Source organism: Zea mays, chromosome 1 (genome assembly GCF_902167145.1).
Source record: "Zea mays cultivar B73 chromosome 1, Zm-B73-REFERENCE-NAM-5.0, whole genome shotgun sequence".
Lineage (NCBI taxonomy): Eukaryota > Viridiplantae > Streptophyta > Magnoliopsida > Poales > Poaceae > Zea > Zea mays.
In genome coordinates this window covers 34296443-34315261 of record NC_050096.1, presented here as the reverse complement: position 1 = coordinate 34315261, position 18819 = coordinate 34296443, and the positions used below count along the sequence as shown (strand labels likewise).

Here is an 18819-nt window from a genome sequence, read left to right as displayed (position 1 = left end):
GTTTCCAGTCTGGATATTTCCTAAGGGCCTGTTCGGCATCTCAGGACTGAATCCAGGCTAGGAACAGTTACAAGCTAGGATTCAGTGGATCCGGCCCTTTCACTTGTTCCGGACATGTAATTAATCCGGCTGGAATGAATTAAGGGAAGCAATTTTTATCTGTTTGGTAGCAAAGGATTAAATCCTGTCACTTCAGTTGAAATCAAATTTTCAGCCACACACAATGTCACAAACAAAACTCAAAAATTGGTACACCAACATAAACAAAGCAATTTCATGAATCAATCTGAGCTTGTAAGCACGTCACCTGTCCAGCAAAAGCTTCTGCTTTGGACGACATCCTACAATAGGGCACCAACAGCAGACTTGGTACATAGTAGTAAAGCCAAAATAGTTTTAAAACAACAAAGCATGTCAAATAAATTATAGTCTTGCCAACAAACGCAAAGAGCAATCTTGATAGACTGACATCTTCAACATCTAAGAGATAGAACAGATGTGCTAAGAAGAAACATCACTTTAGAACTAAGCATGTCAATTCAAAATAAGAAACCTCCAGATGTGCTAAGCATCACCGATTGATCACCCAAACCTGTCCAAACAAATGGAACAATTAGATTGGAATATAAAGGCCCAAGTGAATATGGTTGAGTGGAAGGTAAAGACACAAATATCATACCTACTAAGTCATCTCATTTCTTAGCCAAATCAAAGCTGATTCTTGATCCGCTTCACATGCACATATGAAAGTCTCTCTATTATCTTTGCTCTTGGTGAAGACTGAATATGCTTTTGCCTTCTCCAGTTTGGTCACTTCTTCCATTGTGTTCAAAACTGATATGCACCTTTTGATGGAGAAATCTTCACTTTGAGCTGCCTCCTTTTCTCTTGTCTCCTTTTCTCTTGCTTCCTTTTCTCTTGCAGCTTCATCTTCTACTTGCTTGCTCCTCATTTCTAGGTATTTGTTCATCATATTTTCTATGTTGTCAGTCTTTCTGGGCTTCTTTGGTTCCTTTTCTTGCTTGTTTCTTGACGCAGCAGGTCTTCGCTGTCCACTTTCTTCATCTCGTGACAGAGTATTAGCCCTTCCTTCAAACATATCTTCATTCCTTTCAGTGAGTGCATCATCAACTTCATCATCTACATCATGAACAACATTCAGATCAAAGCCTTGTGGTCCATCTTCTGCATCCTGAAGTTGCTCATTCGGTTCTTCCTCTTGCGGTGCCTCAAGAGAAGTGCAATTCCAAGTCCCTTCAGCCAAGTGTCCTACACAATAACAAAGAAATATAAACTTAGCAAAAATATGTCTCTACCTAGAGCACGAGTGGAAAGAATGGGACATTTTGAATGGGACATTCAGAAGGACCATACTAAAATTTAGAAGTTAAACTATATTATATATTTCAGTATGATGTTTGGAAACTTACCATCATAAAGCTCTCCCAAAGCATCAAAGAGCGGGAAGGTCGCCTTGTTGTTGTTAAACTTCTTGATTTTAGGAAATGTCTGCACAATTAAAAAAACATTGATCAAATATGAGATTATCATTATAAGGTTATCCTACATAACTAATTTGATAATTGAATTTCAAGAAATCAACTTACCACCATGAGATTCTCCCACAAAGCTGGTGGTCCTTCAACCATATTCCTTTTCTCATTCCAGGTGGACCCACTCTGTTGCTTTGCTGCTTTGAGCATCTTGTAGTCTCTCTTCAGCTGACCTTCTTTATCCTGAATTTGAGACTTTGTAAAGGAGACATACTTGTTCCTCACATGAAACTCCTTGACCATTCTATTCCACCCTTCGGAGTTCCAACCATTGTCACCTCTATATCCACTTTCTTTAAATTCATGGAGAATGTCAACAAGAGACCTCTCAAGGCCTGGATTCCAATCCGCTCTTTGTTTCACTACTACATAAACAATGGTCACACATCAGTAATACAAAACTTACAAGAAAGCATGAAGAAACATTGAACACAATACCTCTTGGAGAACTTCCACTCTTTTTTGCCCCACTGCATTTAGGAGAAGTCTTCTTTTTAGTAGCACTTGTTGTAGGAATGAACCTACGCAACTTTGGGGAACCACCTATGTTGAACCTTGGGGAGCCTTTTCCAACCATAACTTTTTAAAGAAAAAAACTTATTACATTTTACAATACTACTAACTTAAAGTGTTGTTTTACATGTTACAATACTACTAATTAAATTATTACAACTTATTCAACCACAAAAATACTAATTTAGATGTTGTTGGTATTGAGCCCACATTTCTTGGGCGATGGTATCTCTTAAAGCATTGCCTTGTGTAGTGCCTGGGTCACTCATTTGATCACCACTTGGTAGAGCAACAAAGTTTGATGGATCAATATTATCCGGCTGATGATCTAACCAATCCTCATCACCATGAAGTGATCGGATTAGATTGTGGAAGATGGCAGCAGCTATAGGTATCTTTACTTGGTTTTCCAATGTGTGGAACGTGGCAACTTTGAGAATGGGGAAGCGCTTTTTAAGCACCCCCAAAGCCCTTTCCACATGGTTCCTCAGAAGTGTGTGGCGATGGTTGAAGAGCTCCTTCAGGTTCTGTGGTCTTCGATGTCCAGCCCCAAATTCCTTCAAGTGGTACCGAGCTCCTCGGTATGGAGCAAGAAAGGATGGAGTATTTGCATACCCTCCATCAACTAGATAGAATTTTCCTGGAGGTACCTGGAAACCCTTGCTCATAGCTGATCTTAGCACTCTAGAATATGTGGCTGATCCCTCCCATCCACTAGAAACAAAAGTGATATTGAGATCGAAATCACATGCCACCATCACATTTATGCTTAGTGTTCCTTTCCGATTTCGAAAAGGAGAATGTTTATCAGGAGATATGGAAATAGGAATGTGAGTTCCATCAATGGCACCAAGACAATTCTTGAAGAATGGATAGAATCTAGGATTATCTTGGATTTTTTGATACACTTGATTAGGATCAGGAGGCTGAATGAAGCGACGAGATAGGACAGGAATGACCTTATTGAAGAAGTGGTTGATGTGATGATGGAAGGTGTCATTACTGTGCCCAAAATACACTTGGAGATCCTGATATGAGGCGTTGCGACTTAGCATGTATAAGAAGAACCCCAACTTCTCCTCGACTGTGATCCTTGTATCAACAATGATCCTTCTCCTTCTAAGATAAGTTGCAAGCTCTCTGAAGATGTGTGGTTCCATCCGAAATGTAACTTGACAGTTCTTGACATGTCCCTCGAGGAGTCGACGAACCTTAACCTCGCCTGTCTCATCTGAGGTATGATGTTTCTTCTTTTGTCCCCCACCTCTAGTAGAACCCATCAGATATAAGGCGGGGAAAATAAATATCATCATGTCATCATCTTCTTCTTCCCTCCTCTTTCTAATACGATCCCGCAATGAGATACTCATTGTAGAACTAAATAATATAGACTTGTCGTCAGATATAAGCTGAATATAAAAAACAGAATTAAAGCAAACTACTACGGACTAAAGCAAACTATGTATACATAGACATAATTCAGTACCTTTTGGAGTTGGTACCGGATCCCAAGAAGGAGGAGGTTCGCCTTCCCCAACTCTAATCGGTGTTGTAGGGATCTACATGTAACAAAACTGAAATAAGGAGCTGACATACATGATCCTAAAGTGTACAATTAATTCATGAAGTAATAATTCTCTGAGGGACTCAAACACATGAATATAGGCACACAAATGAATCAGGACAAATGAAAAAATATTTATACAAAAAGCGAATGATTATGGATGCAACAAATGCATTGTATCCTGATCTGTTTTTCCTGTCTTCTTCAATGCATTGTTGGATGGCAGTATACACTTATGTAACCAAAAAAATCTAGTACTGGGCAGCTGTATGAAATTATAGCATATATTACTACATAAAGTGAGCAATATATAGTAGCAAAGATAAAGATGAAACAACTCGAATTACGGACTAACAAGGGAAGATTTGGCACTAAAGCAGAGGCATAATTCGGAAGTCAATGTCTGAAGCAAATTCACATTCGCGGAGCCTGAACAAGACGACGACAAGACTTGCTGAGTGATCTCAGCCTCTCAGGTCCCTTGCGTTCCTGAAGTGGGTGTGACGATGGTGCAGGAGTTTTCACAAAGGGACTTGAAGTACCAAATCATGCTTATCGTCCAAGTTTTTTCCCCTTTTTTCTAAAAGACTTTCTTCGAAGCTTTGACAAAGGGACTTGCAGTATCAACTTGTCAGTCAATTCTCTTCGGTCATCTCCATATTAAAACATGATCGATCAGTTTTATAGGAAAAAGAAGGCAACAAAAAAGGGTGGTAAAGCTCACTGGCAGATGGATTGCATCGTAGTGTTAGGCAGACACCATTGAATTCACTGGTATTTGGTCGTCAGTGTTTGTTGCGGCACCCTGTACTCCCCGGACAGGAGGAGCAGTAGTCCGACATGCGTGGGATTAGCATGGTTGTTTGGTCTCTGAGCAGTACGCAGTGAGCAGGCAAGAGTTTTCGTGGTGCGGCAGCTGCGCTTCGTGTTCCCTAGACTGGAGAGCAGACACGCATGATAACGGCGAGGAGCAGCAGCATGGCGAGGAGGCCGCCAGAGGACCCCCACACGCGGTGGATCCAGACGAGCACCGCCAAGCCCAAGAAATGTGGCTTGCAAATTTCTTGTAATAGTTTCTTGGTTGCCAAGCCGAGGAGGCAGCCACACAGCCGGCAGCCACAGCGCCACACGCGGTGGATCTAAACGAGGAAGGGGTGCGTCTAGGGCTTGGAGGAAGGGGTGCACCATGGATCTAGACGAGCACACGCGGAGAACCTGACCACGCGGAGGATGAGCGCAATGTAACACCCTGAATTTGGGGATATAAAATTTCTTTTCTAATATTCACCAAATTCAGGTGTTACTCTCTCCTATTTTTGCTTTTTTCTCTATTTCCTAAATAATGGAGAATTATTTTGGTATATATTGGTTGTTACACTCATGCCGTTGCATAATGTTTCTAAGTCCAAAGGTTTATTTGTATTCGATCTATCTTTTTGAAACCTAGTCTATTTAAATAAATAGGACTTATTACCCTAATTATTCTTTTGAAATGGGATAATTTATTATTTATGATTAACTACAATTTTGGAATATTTTAATATATGTATATATATTCATATATGTATAAAAAAGAAAAGAAAGAAAAGAAAGAAAACAACGAAACAAGTTGAACGAGCGCCATGGTCTTTGGTCGAGCAACCATGCTCCACATCCGTGTGTGGCCACTCTCTCACTCTATGGCAGGTGGCCCATCCCTGTTGGCTATTCATCTTGAATCTTGACGGTTCCTGTTCTCCCTTTCGTTCTTGGATGCAACACAGACAACCGCCTCCTCCAGGCCAGATCGCTCATGCCATGGTTTCTTCGGCAAAACTGCTCGCCCGGGATACCCCATCTAGGCCATAGCCTCGTTCTCCCCCGCCTCGCGGTCTCGCAGGAGGGCCTCGAAGAGTAGCGTCTGCGTTCTTGATAGTCGCCTAGAGGGGGGGTGAATAGGGCGAAACTGAAATTCTCAAAAATAATCACAACTACAAGCCGGGTTAGCGTTAGAAATATCAATGAGTCCGCGAGAGAGGGCGCAAAACAAATCGCAAGCAAATAAAGAGTGTGACACGCGGATTTGTTTTACCGAGGTTCGGTTCTTGCAAACCTACTCCCCGTTGAGGAGGCCACAAAGGCCGGGTCTCTTTCAACCCTTCCCTCTCTCAAACGATCCCAAGGACCGAGTGAGCTTTCTCTTCTCAATCACTTGGAACACAAAGTTCCCACAAGGACCACCACAAGTTTGGTGTCTCTTGCCTCAATTACAAGTGAGTTTGATGTCAATGAAAGAATCAAGAAGGAAGAAAGCAATCCAAGCGCAAGAGCTCGAAAGAACACAAGCAAATCACTCTCTCTAGTCACTATGGCGTTGTGTGGAATTTGGAGAGGATTTGATCTCTTTGGTGTGTCTAGAATTGAATGCTAGAGCTCTTGTAGTAGTTGGGAAGTGGAAAACTTGGATGGAATGAATGGTGGGGTGGTTGGGGTATTTATAGCCCCAACCACCAAAAGTGGCCGTTGGGAGGCTGTCTGTTCGATGGCGCACCGGACAGTCCGGTGCACACCGGACATGTCCGGTGCCCCTGCCACGTCACCGGTTCCGTTAGATTCCGACCGTTGAAGCTTCTGACTTGTGGGCCCTCCAGGATGTCCGGTGCACACCGGACATGCACTGTTCCTTGTCCGGTGTGCCAGTATGGGCGCGCCTGCCTTCTGCGCGCGCTGTGCGCGCATTTAATGCGCTGCAGGTAGCCGTTGGCGCCGACTAGCCGTTGCTCCGGAGTTGCACCGGACAGTCCGGTGCACACCGGACAGTCCGGTGAATTATAGCGGGCTAGCCGTTGGAGTTTCCCGAAGCTGGCGAGTTCCTGAGGCTGATCTTCCTTGGCGCACCGGACACTGTCCGGTGTACACCGGACAGTCCGGTGAATTATAGCGCGAGTGCCTTGGAAATTCCCGAAGGTGGCAAGTTTGAGTTGGAGTCCTCTGGTGCACCGGACATTGTCCGGTGGTGCACCGGACACTGTCCGGTGTACACCGGACAGTCCGGTGCTCCCAGACCAGAGGGCCTTCGGTTGCCTCTTTGCTCCTTTGTTGAATCCAAAACTTGATCTTTTTATTGGCTGAGTGTGAACCTTTTACACCTGTATAATCTATACACTTGGGCAAACTAGTTAGTTGAAAGGGAATTAGGCTTACACCTAGTTCCTAAATAATTTTGGTGGTTGAATTGCCCAACACAAATCTTTGGACTAACTAGTTTGCCCAAGTGTATAGATTATACAGGTGTAAAAGGTTCACACTCAGCCAATAAAAAGACCAAGTTTGGATTCAATAAAGGAGCAAAGGGGCAACCGAGGGCACCCCTGGTCTGGCGCACCGGACTGTCCGGTGTGCCACCGGACAGTAAACAGTACCTGTCCGGTGCACCAGGGGACTCAGACTCCAACCCCTTCGCCCTCGGGAATTCGTGGAAGCCGGCGCGCTATAATTCACCGGACTGTCCGGTGTGCACCGGACATGTCCGGTGCGCCAACGAACCGCGGCCTCCTGAACTCGCCAGCCTCGGGTTCGCGCGGCAGCCGCTCCGCTATAATTCACCGGACTGTCCGGTGTGCACCGGACTGTCCGGTGTGCCAGCGGAGCAACGGCTCCCTGCGGCGCCAACGGCTCCCTGCGGTGCATTAAATGCGCGCGCAGCGCGCGCAGACGTCAGGGCTGCCCATACCGGTGCACCGGACATCAAACAGTGCATGTCCGGTGTGCACCGGACACCCAGGCGGGCCCACAAGTCAGAAGCTCCAACGGTCAGAATCCAACGGCAACGATGACGTGGCAGGGGCACCGGACTGTCCGGTGTGCACCGGACTGTCCGGTGCGCCATCGAACAGAAGCCTCCAGCCAACGGTCAAGTTTGGTGGTTGGGGCTATAAATACCCCAACCACCCCACATTCATAGCCATCCAAGTTTTCCCACTTCTCAACCACTTACAAGAGCTAGGCATTCAATTCTAGACACATTCAAAGAGATCAAATCCTCTCCAATTCCACACAAAACCCTAGTGACTAGAGAGAGTGATTTGCCGTGTTCATTTGAGCTCTTGCGCTTGGATCGCATTCTTTCTTTCTCGTTTGCTCTTGTGATCAACACTCAATTGTAACCGAGGCAAGAGGCACCGATTGTGTGGTGGCCCTTGCGGGGAAGTTTTGTTCCCGGTTGATTGAGAAGAAGGAAAACTCACTCGGTCCGAGGGACCGTTTGAGAGAGGGAAGGGTTGAAAGAGACCCGGCCTTTGTGGCCTCCTCAACGGGGAGTAGGTTTGCAAGAACCGAACCTCGGTAAAACAAATCCACGTGTCACTCTCCTTATTTGCTTGCGATTTGTTTCGCGCCCTCTCTTACGGACTCATTTATTATTACTAACGCTAACCCCGGCTTGTAGTTGTGATTATTTTTGTAAATTTCAGTTTCGCCCTATTCACCCCCCCTCTAGGCGACTATCAATTGGTATCGGAGCCCGGTGCTTCATTAGAGCCTAACCGCTCGAAGTGATGTCGGGAGATCACGCCAAGAAGGAGATGGAGACCGGCGACGACAAGCCCACTACAAGCCAAGGGAGCACTTCATCTTCATCGGAAGAGTCCCGCACCAAGAGAAGAGAGAAGAAGAAGAAATCCTCCAAGCGGAAGGAGAAAAGATCTTCCTCTTCTCACCATAAGGAGAAGAAGGAAAAATCTTCTCACAAGCCGCATCGGAGTGGGGACAAGCACAAAAGGATGAGGAAAGTGGTCTTCTACGAGACCGACACTTCATCGACCTCCACCTCCGGCTCCGACGCGGCGTCCGTCACTTCTAAACGCCAAGAGCGTAAGAAGTATAGTAAGATCCCCCTACGCTACCCTCGCATTCCTAAACATACACCTTTACTTTCCGTCCCATTAGGCAAACCACCAACTTTTAATGGTGAAGATTATGCTATGTGGAGTAATTTGATGCGATTTCATCTAACCTCTCTCCACAAAAGATTATGGGATGTTGTTGAGTATGGTGTACAGGTACCATCCGTAGGGGATGAGGACTACGACACGGACGAAGTGGCCCAAATCGAGCACTTCAACTCTCAAGCCACAACCATTCTCCTTGCCTCTTTAAGCAAGGAGGAATACAACAAAGTACAAGGGTTGAAGAACGCCAAGGAGATTTGGGACCTACTCAAGACGGCGCATGAGGGTGATGAACTCACCAAGATCACCAAGCGGGAAACGATCGAGGGGGAGCTCGGTCGCTTCCGTCTTCGCCAAGGGGAGGAGCCACAAGACATGTACAACCGGCTCAAGACCTTGGTGAACCAAGTGCGCAACCTCGGGAGCACAAAATGGGATGACCACGAAGTGGTTAAGGTTATTCTGAGAGCCCTTATTTTCCTTAACCCTACTCAAGTACAATTAATTCGTGGCAATCCTAGATATACACAAATGACCCCCGAGGAAGTCATCGGGAATTTTGTTAGTTTTGAATGCATGATTAAGGGCTCCAAGAAGATCAACGAGCTTGATGAGCCTTCCACATCCGAGGCGCAACCCGTGGCCTTCAAGGCAACGGAGGAGGAGTCTACACCAAGTAGACAACCAATTGACCCCTCCAAGCTCGACAACGAGGAGATGGCCCTAATCATCAAAAGCTTCCGGCAAATCCTCAAGCAACGGAAGGGGAAGGACTACAAATCCCGTTCAAAGAAGGTTTGCTACAAGTGTGGTAAGCCCGGTCACTTTATTGCTAAATGTCCATTATCAAGTGACAGTGACAGGGACAACGACAAGAAGGGCAAGAGGAAGGAGAAGAAGAAGTACTACAAGAAGAAGGGCGGCGATGCCCATGTTTGTCAGGAGTGGGACTCCGACGAAAGCTCAAGCGACTCCTCCGACGACGAGGACGCCGCCAACATCGCCGTCACCAAAGGCCTCCTCTTCCCCAACGTCGGCCACAAGTGCCTCATGGCCAAGGACGGCAAAAAGAAGGTAAAATCAAAGTCCTCCACTAAATATGAAACATCTAGTGATGAGGATGATAAAAATGAGGAGGATAACTTGCGTATTCTTTTTGCCAACCTTAACATGGAACAAAAGGAAAAATTAAATGAGCTAATTAGTGCTATCCATGAAAAGGATGATCTCTTGGACTCCCAAGAGGATTTCCTAATCAAGGAAAACAAGAAACATGTTAAGGTTAAAAATGCTTATGCTCTAGAAAGAGAAAAATGTGAAAAATTATCTAGTGAGCTAAGCACTTGCCATGAGATTTTAGACAACCTTAGAAATGAAAATGCTAATTTGTTGGCTAAGGTTGATTCTCATGTTTGCATTGATCCTAGAAATGATAATGTTGATTCGCTTGCTAGGATTGATGAATTAAATGCTTCCATCGCTAGCCTTAGAAATGAGAATGAGAAATTAATTGCTAAGGCTAAGGATTTTGATGTTTGCAATACTACTATTTCTGACCTTAGAACTAAGAATGATTTGTTGCATGCTAAGGTTATTGAATTAAAGTCTTGCAAACCCTCTACATCTACTATTGAGCATGTGTCCATTTGCACTAGATGTAGAGATATTAATGTTGATGCTATCCATGATCACCTTGCCTTAATTAAAAAACAAAATGATCACATAGCACAACTTAATGCTAAAATTAGAGAGCATGACTTAGAAAATGAAAAATTTAAATTGGCTAGAAGCATGCTCTATAATGGGAGACGCCCGGGCATTAAGGACGGCATTGGCTTTCAAAAGGGAGACAATGTCAAAATTAATGCCCCTCCTAAGAACTTGTCTAACTTTGTTAAGGGCAAGGCTCCCATGCCTCAGGATAACGAGGGTTACATTTTGTACCCTGCCGGGTATCCTGAGAATAAGATTAAGAAAATTCATTCTAGGAAGTCTCACTCTGGCCCTAATTATGCTTTTATGTATAAGGGTGAGACATCTAGATCTAGGCAACCAACCCATGCCAAGTTGCCTAGAAAGAAAACTATTAATGCATCAAATAATCATGCCATTTCATTTAAAACTTTTGATGCATCTTATGTGTTGACTAGCAAATCTGGCAAGGTAGTTGCCAAAATTGTTGGGGGCAAACACACGGGCTCCAAGACGTGTGTTTGGGTACCCAAAGTTCTTGTATCTAATGCTAAAGGACCCAAAACCGTTTGGGTACCTAAAACAAAGAACTAAACTTGTTTTGTAGGTTTATGCATCCGGGGGCACAAGTTGGATACTCGACAGCGGGTGCACAAACCACATGACCGGGGAGAAAAGGATGTTCTCCTCATATGAGAAAAACCAGGATCCCCAACGAGCTATCACATTCGGGGATGGAAATCAAGGTTTGGTCAAAGGTTTGGGTAAAATTGCTATATCTCCTGACCATTCTATTTCCAATGTTTTTCTTGTTGATTCATTAGATTACAACTTGCTTTCTATTTCCCAATTATGTCAAATGGGCTACAACTGTCTTTTTACTGATATAGGTGTCACTGTCTTTAGAAGAAGTGATGATTCAATAGCATTTAAGGGTGTGTTAGAGGGTCAGCTATACTTAGTAGATTTTGATAGAGCTGAGCTCGACACATGTTTAATTGCTAAGACTAACATGGGTTGGCTCTGGCACCGCCGACTAGCCCATGTTGGGATGAAGAATCTTCATAAGCTTCTAAAGGGAGAGCACATTTTAGGACTAACCAATGTTCATTTTGAGAAAGACAGGATTTGTAGCGCATGCCAAGCAGGGAAGCAAGTTGGCACTCATCATCCACACAAGAACATAATGACGACTGACAGGCCACTGGAGCTCCTACACATGGATCTATTCGGCCCGATCGCTTACATAAGCATCGGCGGGAGTAAGTACTGTCTAGTTATTGTGGATGATTATTCTCGCTTCACTTGGGTATTCTTTTTACAGGAAAAATCTCAAACCCAAGAGACTTTAAAAGGGTTCTTGAGACGGGCTCAAAATGAGTTCGCCTTAAGGATCAAGAAAATAAGAAGCGACAATGGGACGGAGTTCAAGAACTCTCAAATTGAAAGCTTCCTTGAGGAGGAGGGCATCAAGCATGAGTTCTCTTCTCCCTACACGCCACAACAAAACGGTGTAGTGGAGAGGAAGAATCGAACTCTATTGGACATGGCAAGAACCATGCTTGATGAGTACAAGACACCGGACCGGTTTTGGGCCGAAGCGGTCAACACCGCCTGCTACGCCATCAACCGGTTATATCTTCACCGAATCCTCAAGAAGACATCATATGAACTCCTAACCGGTAAAAAGCCCAACATTTCATATTTTAGAGTTTTTGGTAGCAAATGCTTCATTCTTATTAAAAGAGGTAGAAAATCTAAATTTGCTCCTAAAACTGTAGAAGGCTTTTTACTTGGTTATGACTCAAACACAAGGGCATATAGGGTCTTTAACAAGTCCACTGGACTAGTTGAAGTCTCTTGTGACGTTGTGTTTGATGAAACTAACGGCTCTCAAGTAGAGCAAGTTGATCTTGATGAGATAGGTGAAGAACAGGCTCCATGCATAGCGCTAAGGAACATGTCCATTGGGGATGTGTGTCCTAAGGAATCCAAAGAGCCTCCACATGCACAAGACCAACCATCCTCCTCCATGCAAGCATCTCCACCAACTCAAAATGAGGATGAGGCTCAAAATGATGAAGAGCAAAATCAAGAAGACGAGCCACCTCAAGATGATAGCAATAATCAAGGGGGAGATACAAATGATCAAGAAAAGGATGATGAGGAAGAACCAAGACCGCCACACCCAAGAGTCCACCAAGCAATCCAACGAGATCACCCCATCGACACCATCCTCGGCGACATTCATAAGGGGGTAACTACTCGATCTCGGGTTGCTCATTTTTGTGAACATTACTCGTTTGTTTCCTCTATTGAGCCACACAGGGTAGAGGAAGCTCTCCAAGATTCGGATTGGGTGGTGGCGATGCAAGAGGAGCTCAACAATTTCACGAGGAACGAGGTATGGCATTTAGTTCCACGTCCTAACCAAAATGTTGTAGGAACCAAATGGGTCTTCCGCAACAAGCAAGATGAGCATGGTATGGTGACAAGGAACAAAGCTCGACTCGTGGCCAAAGGGTATTCACAAGTCGAAGTGCCTTCCTCAATGGACCAATCAAGGAAGAAGTCTATGTTGAGCAACCTCCCGGCTTTGAAGACAGTGAGTATCCTAATCATGTCTATAGGCTCTCTAAGGCGCTTTATGGGCTCAAGCAAGCCCCAAGAGCATGGTATGAATGCCTAAGAGATTTCCTTATTGCTAATGGCTTCAAAGTTGGCAAGGCCGATCCTACACTCTTTACTAAAACTCTTGAAAATGACTTGTTTGTATGCCAAATTTATGTTGATGATATTATATTTGGGTCTACTAACGAGTCTACATGTGAAGAGTTTAGTAGGATCATGACACAGAAATTCGAGATGTCGATGATGGGGGAGTTGAAGTATTTTCTAGGATTCCAAGTCAAGCAACTCCAAGAGGGCACCTTCATTAGCCAAACGAAGTACACTCAAGACATTCTTGCTAAGTTTGGGATGAAGGATGCCAAACCCATCAAGACACCCATGGGAACTAATGGGCATCTCGACCTCGACACGGGAGGTAAGTCCGTGGATCAAAAGGTATACCGGTCAATGATTGGTTCATTGCTTTATTTATGTGCATCTCGACCGGACATTATGCTTTCCGTTTGCATGTGTGCAAGATTCCAATCCGACCCTAAGGAATCACACCTTACGGCCGTAAAACGAATCTTGAGATATTTGGCTTATACTCCTAAGTTTGGGCTTTGGTACCCTCGGGGATCCACTTTTGATTTGATTGGTTATTCTGATGCCGATTGGGCGGGGTGTAAGATCAATAGGAAGAGCACATCGGGGACTTGCCAGTTCTTGGGAAGATCCTTGGTGTCATGGGCTTCAAAGAAGCAAAATTCGGTCGCTCTTTCCACCGCCGAAGCCGAGTACATTGCCGCAGGACATTGTTGCGCGCAATTGCTTTGGATGAGGCAAACCCTGCGGGACTACGGTTACAAATTAACCAAAGTCCCTTTGCTATGTGATAATGAGAGTGCAATTAAAATGGCCGACAATCCCGTCGAGCATAGCCGCACTAAGCACATAGCCATTCGGTATCATTTTCTTAGGGATCACCAACAAAAGGGGGATATCGAGATTTCTTACATTAATACTAAAGATCAATTAGCCGATATCTTTACCAAGCCACTTGATGAACAATCTTTTACCAGACTTAGGCATGAGCTCAATATTCTTGATTCTAGAAATTTCTTTTGCTAAGCTTGCACACATAGCTCATTTGAATACCTTTGATCATATCTCCTTTATATGCTATGACTAATGTGTTTTCAAGTCGATTTCAAACCAAGTCATAGGTATATTGAAAGGAAATTGGAGTCTTCGGCGAAGACAAAGGCTTCCACTCCGTAACTCATACTTCGCCACCACTCCGAGCAACTCTCTCTTCTTTGGGGGAGAAATGAGCATCAAGGAAAAGGACTTCATCCTTGGGGGAGAGAGTAAAAGCTCAAATGCAAAAGGACTTCGTCTTTGGTATAATCTTAACTCACTTATTTATGACCAAAGGGGAAGATTGCACTTCAAAGGCTCTAATGATTCCGTTTTTGGCGATTCATGCCAAAAAGGGGGAGAAATGAGCCCAAAGCAAAAGGACCGCACCACCACCACCAAATTCAAAAACTTAGTGCTTTCCAAAAGTCTTTATCATTTGGTATTCTATTGTGTTCAAAAGGGGGAGAAAGTAGTATTTCAAAAATGGTATATCAAAACCCTCTTGAACACTAAGAGGTGGATCTCTTTCAGGGGGAGTTGTGTTTAGTCAAAGGAAAAGCATTTGAAACAGGGGGAGGAAATTTCAAATCTTGAAAATGCTTTTGCAAACTCTTATTTATTTACCTTTGACTATTTGCAAAAGATCTATGAAAAGGATTTACAAAAGGTTTTGCAAAAACAAAACAAGTGGTGCAAACGTGGTCCAAAATGTTATATAAGAAAGAAACATTACTTGCATATCTTGGAAGTAGTTATATTGGCTCAATTCCAAGTAACCTTTTCACTTACATTATGCAAACTAGTTCAATTATGCACTTCTACATTTGCTTTGGTTTGTGTTGGCATCAATCACCAAAAAGGGGGAGATTGAAAGGGAATTAGGCTTACACCTAGTTCCTAAATAATTTTGGTGGTTGAATTGCCCAACACAAATCTTTGGACTAACTAGTTTGCCCAAGTGTATAGATTATACAGGTGTAAAAGGTTCACACTCAGCCAATAAAAAGACCAAGTTTGGATTCAATAAAGGAGCAAAGGGGCAACCGAGGGCACCCCTGGTCTGGCGCACCGGACTGTCCGGTGTGCCACCGGACAGTAAACAGTACCTGTCCGGTGCACCAGGGGACTCAGACTCCAACCCCTTCGCCCTCGGGAATTCGTGGAAGCCGGCGCGCTATAATTCACCGGACTGTCCGGTGTGCACCGGACATGTCCGGTGCGCCAACGAACCGCGGCCTCCTGAACTCGCCAGCCTCGGGTTCGCGCGGCAGCCGCTCCGCTATAATTCACCGGACTGTCCGGTGTGCACCGGACTGTCCGGTGTGCCAGCGGAGCAACGGCTCCCTGCGGCGCCAACGGCTCCCTGCGGTGCATTAAATGCGCGCGCAGCGCGCGCAGACGTCAGGGCTGCCCATACCGGTGCACCGGACATCAAACAGTGCATGTCCGGTGTGCACCGGACACCCAGGCGGGCCCACAAGTCAGAAGCTCCAACGGTCAGAATCCAACGGCAACGATGACGTGGCAGGGGCACCGGACTGTCCGGTGTGCACCGGACTGTCCGGTGCGCCATCGAACAGAAGCCTCCAGCCAACGGTCAAGTTTGGTGGTTGGGGCTATAAATACCCCAACCACCCCACATTCATAGCCATCCAAGTTTTCCCACTTCTCAACCACTTACAAGAGCTAGGCATTCAATTCTAGACACATTCAAAGAGATCAAATCCTCTCCAATTCCACACAAAACCCTAGTGACTAGAGAGAGTGATTTGCCGTGTTCATTTGAGCTCTTGCGCTTGGATCGCATTCTTTCTTTCTCGTTTGCTCTTGTGATCAACACTCAATTGTAACCGAGGCAAGAGGCACCGATTGTGTGGTGGCCCTTGCGGGGAAGTTTTGTTCCCGGTTGATTGAGAAGAAGGAAAACTCACTCGGTCCGAGGGACCGTTTGAGAGAGGGAAGGGTTGAAAGAGACCCGGCCTTTGTGGCCTCCTCAACGGGGAGTAGGTTTGCAAGAACCGAACCTCGGTAAAACAAATCCACGTGTCACTCTCCTTATTTGCTTGCGATTTGTTTCGCGCCCTCTCTTACGGACTCATTTATTATTACTAACGCTAACCCCGGCTTGTAGTTGTGATTATTTTTGTAAATTTCAGTTTCGCCCTATTCACCCCCCCCTCTAGGCGACTATCATTAGTCCAATTGTTTGTGTTGGGCATTTCAACCACCAAAATTAATTAGGGACTAGGTGTAAGCCTAATTCCCTTTCAATCTCCCCCTTTTTGGTGATTGATGCCAACACAAACCAAAGCAAATATAGTAGTGCATAATTGAACTAGTTTGCATAATGTAAGTGCAAAGGTTGCTTGGAATTGAGCCAAAAATACTTTACAAGATATGCATGGATTGTTTATTTCTTATATAACATTTTGGACCACGTTTGCACCACATGTTTTGTTTTTGCAAATTCTTTTGTAAATCTATTTCAAGGTTCTTTTGCAAATAGTCAAAGGCAAATGAATAAGATTTTGAGAAGCATTTTCAAGATTTGAAATTTTCTCCCCCTGTTCCAAATGCTTTTCCTTTGACTAAACAAAACTCCCCCTAAATGAGATCCTCCTCTTAGTGTTCAAGAGGGTTTTGATATGTCATTTTTGAAATACCATTTTTCTCCCCCTTTTGAACACAATAGGATACCAATTGAAAATATTCTTGGAAACACTAAGTTTTTGAAATTGGTGGTGGTGCGGTCCTTTTGCTTTGGGCTCTTACTTTCTCCCCCTTTGGCATGAATCGCCAAAAACGGAATCATTAGAGCCCTCGAAGTACTTTCTTCCCCTTTGGTCATAAATAATTGAGTTAAGATTATACCAAAGACGAAGTCCTTTTGCTTTGGGCTTATTTTCTCCCCCAAAGACGAAGTCTTTTTGCTTTGAATTCTCCCCCTAAAGATGGAGAGAAGCTTGGAGCGACGGCGAAGAATGTGTTACGGAGTGGAAGCCTTTGTCTTTGCCGAAGACTCCAATTCCCTTTCAATATACCTATGACTTGGTTTGAGATAGACTTGAAAACACATTAGTCATAGCATATAAAAGAGACATGATCAAAGGTATATAAATGAGCTATGTGTGCAATCTAGCAGAAGAAATTACGTGAATCAAGAATATTGAGCTCATGCCTAAGTTTGTTAAAAGATTGTTCATCAAGAGGCTTGGTAAAGATATCGGCTAATTGATCTTTAGTATTGATGTAAGAAATCTCGATATCTCCCTTTTGTTGGTGATCCCTAAGAAAATGATACCGGATGACTATGTGTTTAGTGCGGCTATGCTCGACAGGATTGTCGGCCATTTTGATTGCACTCTCATTATCACATAGCAAAGGGACTTTGGTTAATTTGTAACCGTAGTCCCGCAGGGTTTGCCTCATCCAAAGTAGTTGTGCGCAACAATGGCCTGCGGCAATGTACTTGGCTTCGGCGGTGGAAAGAGCGACCGAATTTTGCTTCTTTGAAGCACAAGACACCAAGGATCTTCCCAAGAACTGGCAAGTCCCCGATGTGCTCTTCCTATTGATTTTACACCCCGCCCAATCGGCATCCGAATAACCAATCAAATCAAATGTGGATCCCCTAGGATACCAAAGCCCAAACTTAGGAGTATAAGCTAAATATCTCAAGATTTGTTTTACGGCCGTAAGGTGAGCTTCCTTAGGGTCGGCTTGGAATCTTGCACACATGCATACGGAAAGCATAATGTCCGGTCGAGATGCACATAGATAGAGTAATGAACCAATCATTGACTGGTATACCTTTTGATCCACGGACTTACCTCCCGTGTCGAGGTCGAGATGCCCATTAGTTCCCATGGGTGTCTTGATGGGTTTGGCATCCTTCATCCCAAACTTGTTTAGAATATCTTGAGTGTACTTCGTTTGGCTAATGAAGGTGCCTTCTTGGAGTTGTTTGACTTGGAATCCTAGAAAATACTTCAACTCCCCCATCATAGACATCTCGAACTTTTGTGTCATGATCCTACTAAACTCTTCACATGTAGACTCGTTAGTAGACCCAAATATAATATCATTAACATAAATTTGGCATACAAACAAGTCATTTTCAAGAGTTTTGGTAAAGAGTGTAGGATCGGCCTTTCCGACTTTGAAGCCATTAGCAATAAGGAAATCTCTAAGGCATTCATACCATGCTCTTGGGGCTTGCTTGAGCCCATAAAGCGCCTTAGAGAGCTTATAGACATGGTTAGGATACTCACTGTCTTCAAAGCCGGGAGGTTGCTCAACATAGACCTCTTCTTTGATTGGTCCATTGAGGAAGGCACTTTTCACGTCCATTTGATAAAGCTTAAAGCCATGGTAAGTAGCATAGGCCAATAATATGCGAATTGACTCAAGCCTAGCTACGGGTGCATAGGTTTCACCGAAATCCAAACCTTCGACTTGGGAGTATCCTTTGGCCACAAGTCGAGCTTTGTTCCTTGTCACCACACCATGCTCATCTTGCTTGTTGCGGAAGACCCATTTGGTTCCTACAACATTTTGATTAGGACGTGGAACTAAATGCCATACCTCATTCCTAGTGAAGTTGTTGAGTTCCTCTTGCATCGCCACCACCCAATCCGAATCTTGGAGTGCTTCCTCTATCCTGTGTGGTTCAATAGAGGAAACAAAAGAGTAATGTTCACAAAAATGTGCAACACGAGACCGAGTAGTTACCCCCTTATGAATGTCGCCGAGGATGGTGTCGACGGGGTGATCTCGTTGGATTGCTTGGTGGACTCTTGGGTGTGGCGGCCTTGGT

At 44.5% G+C, this 18819-nt stretch overlaps 1 protein-coding gene across 1 annotated transcript; it reads right to left on the bottom strand.

Annotated features, from left to right (window-relative positions):
* Nucleotides 1-682: 682 nt before the first annotated feature.
* Nucleotides 683-3627, bottom strand: LOC103633600 (L10-interacting MYB domain-containing protein-like). Its single transcript, XM_020541236.2, has 5 exons — nt 3553-3627; nt 1992-3443; nt 1608-1918; nt 1431-1509; nt 683-1269 (listed from the first exon to the last, which is right to left on the bottom strand). The coding sequence occupies exons 2-5, from the start codon at nt 2128-2130 to the stop codon at nt 683-685; spliced, it is 1116 nt and encodes a 371-aa protein (XP_020396825.1). The 5' UTR covers nt 2131-3443; nt 3553-3627.
* Nucleotides 3628-18819: the final 15192 nt, after the last annotated feature.

Coding starts and splice junctions, on each gene's coding strand:
- LOC103633600 (XM_020541236.2), bottom strand. CDS start 2,130: ATGGTTGGAAAAGGCTCCCCAAGGTTCAACATAGGTGGTTCCCCAAAG. Junction 1,919..1,991: donor GAGTGGAAGTTCTCCAAGAG/GTATTGTGTTCA, acceptor TTGTTTATGTAG/TAGTGAAACAAAGAGCGGAT. Junction 1,510..1,607: donor TGTGGGAGAATCTCATGGTG/GTAAGTTGATTT, acceptor TTAATTGTGCAG/ACATTTCCTAAAATCAAGAA.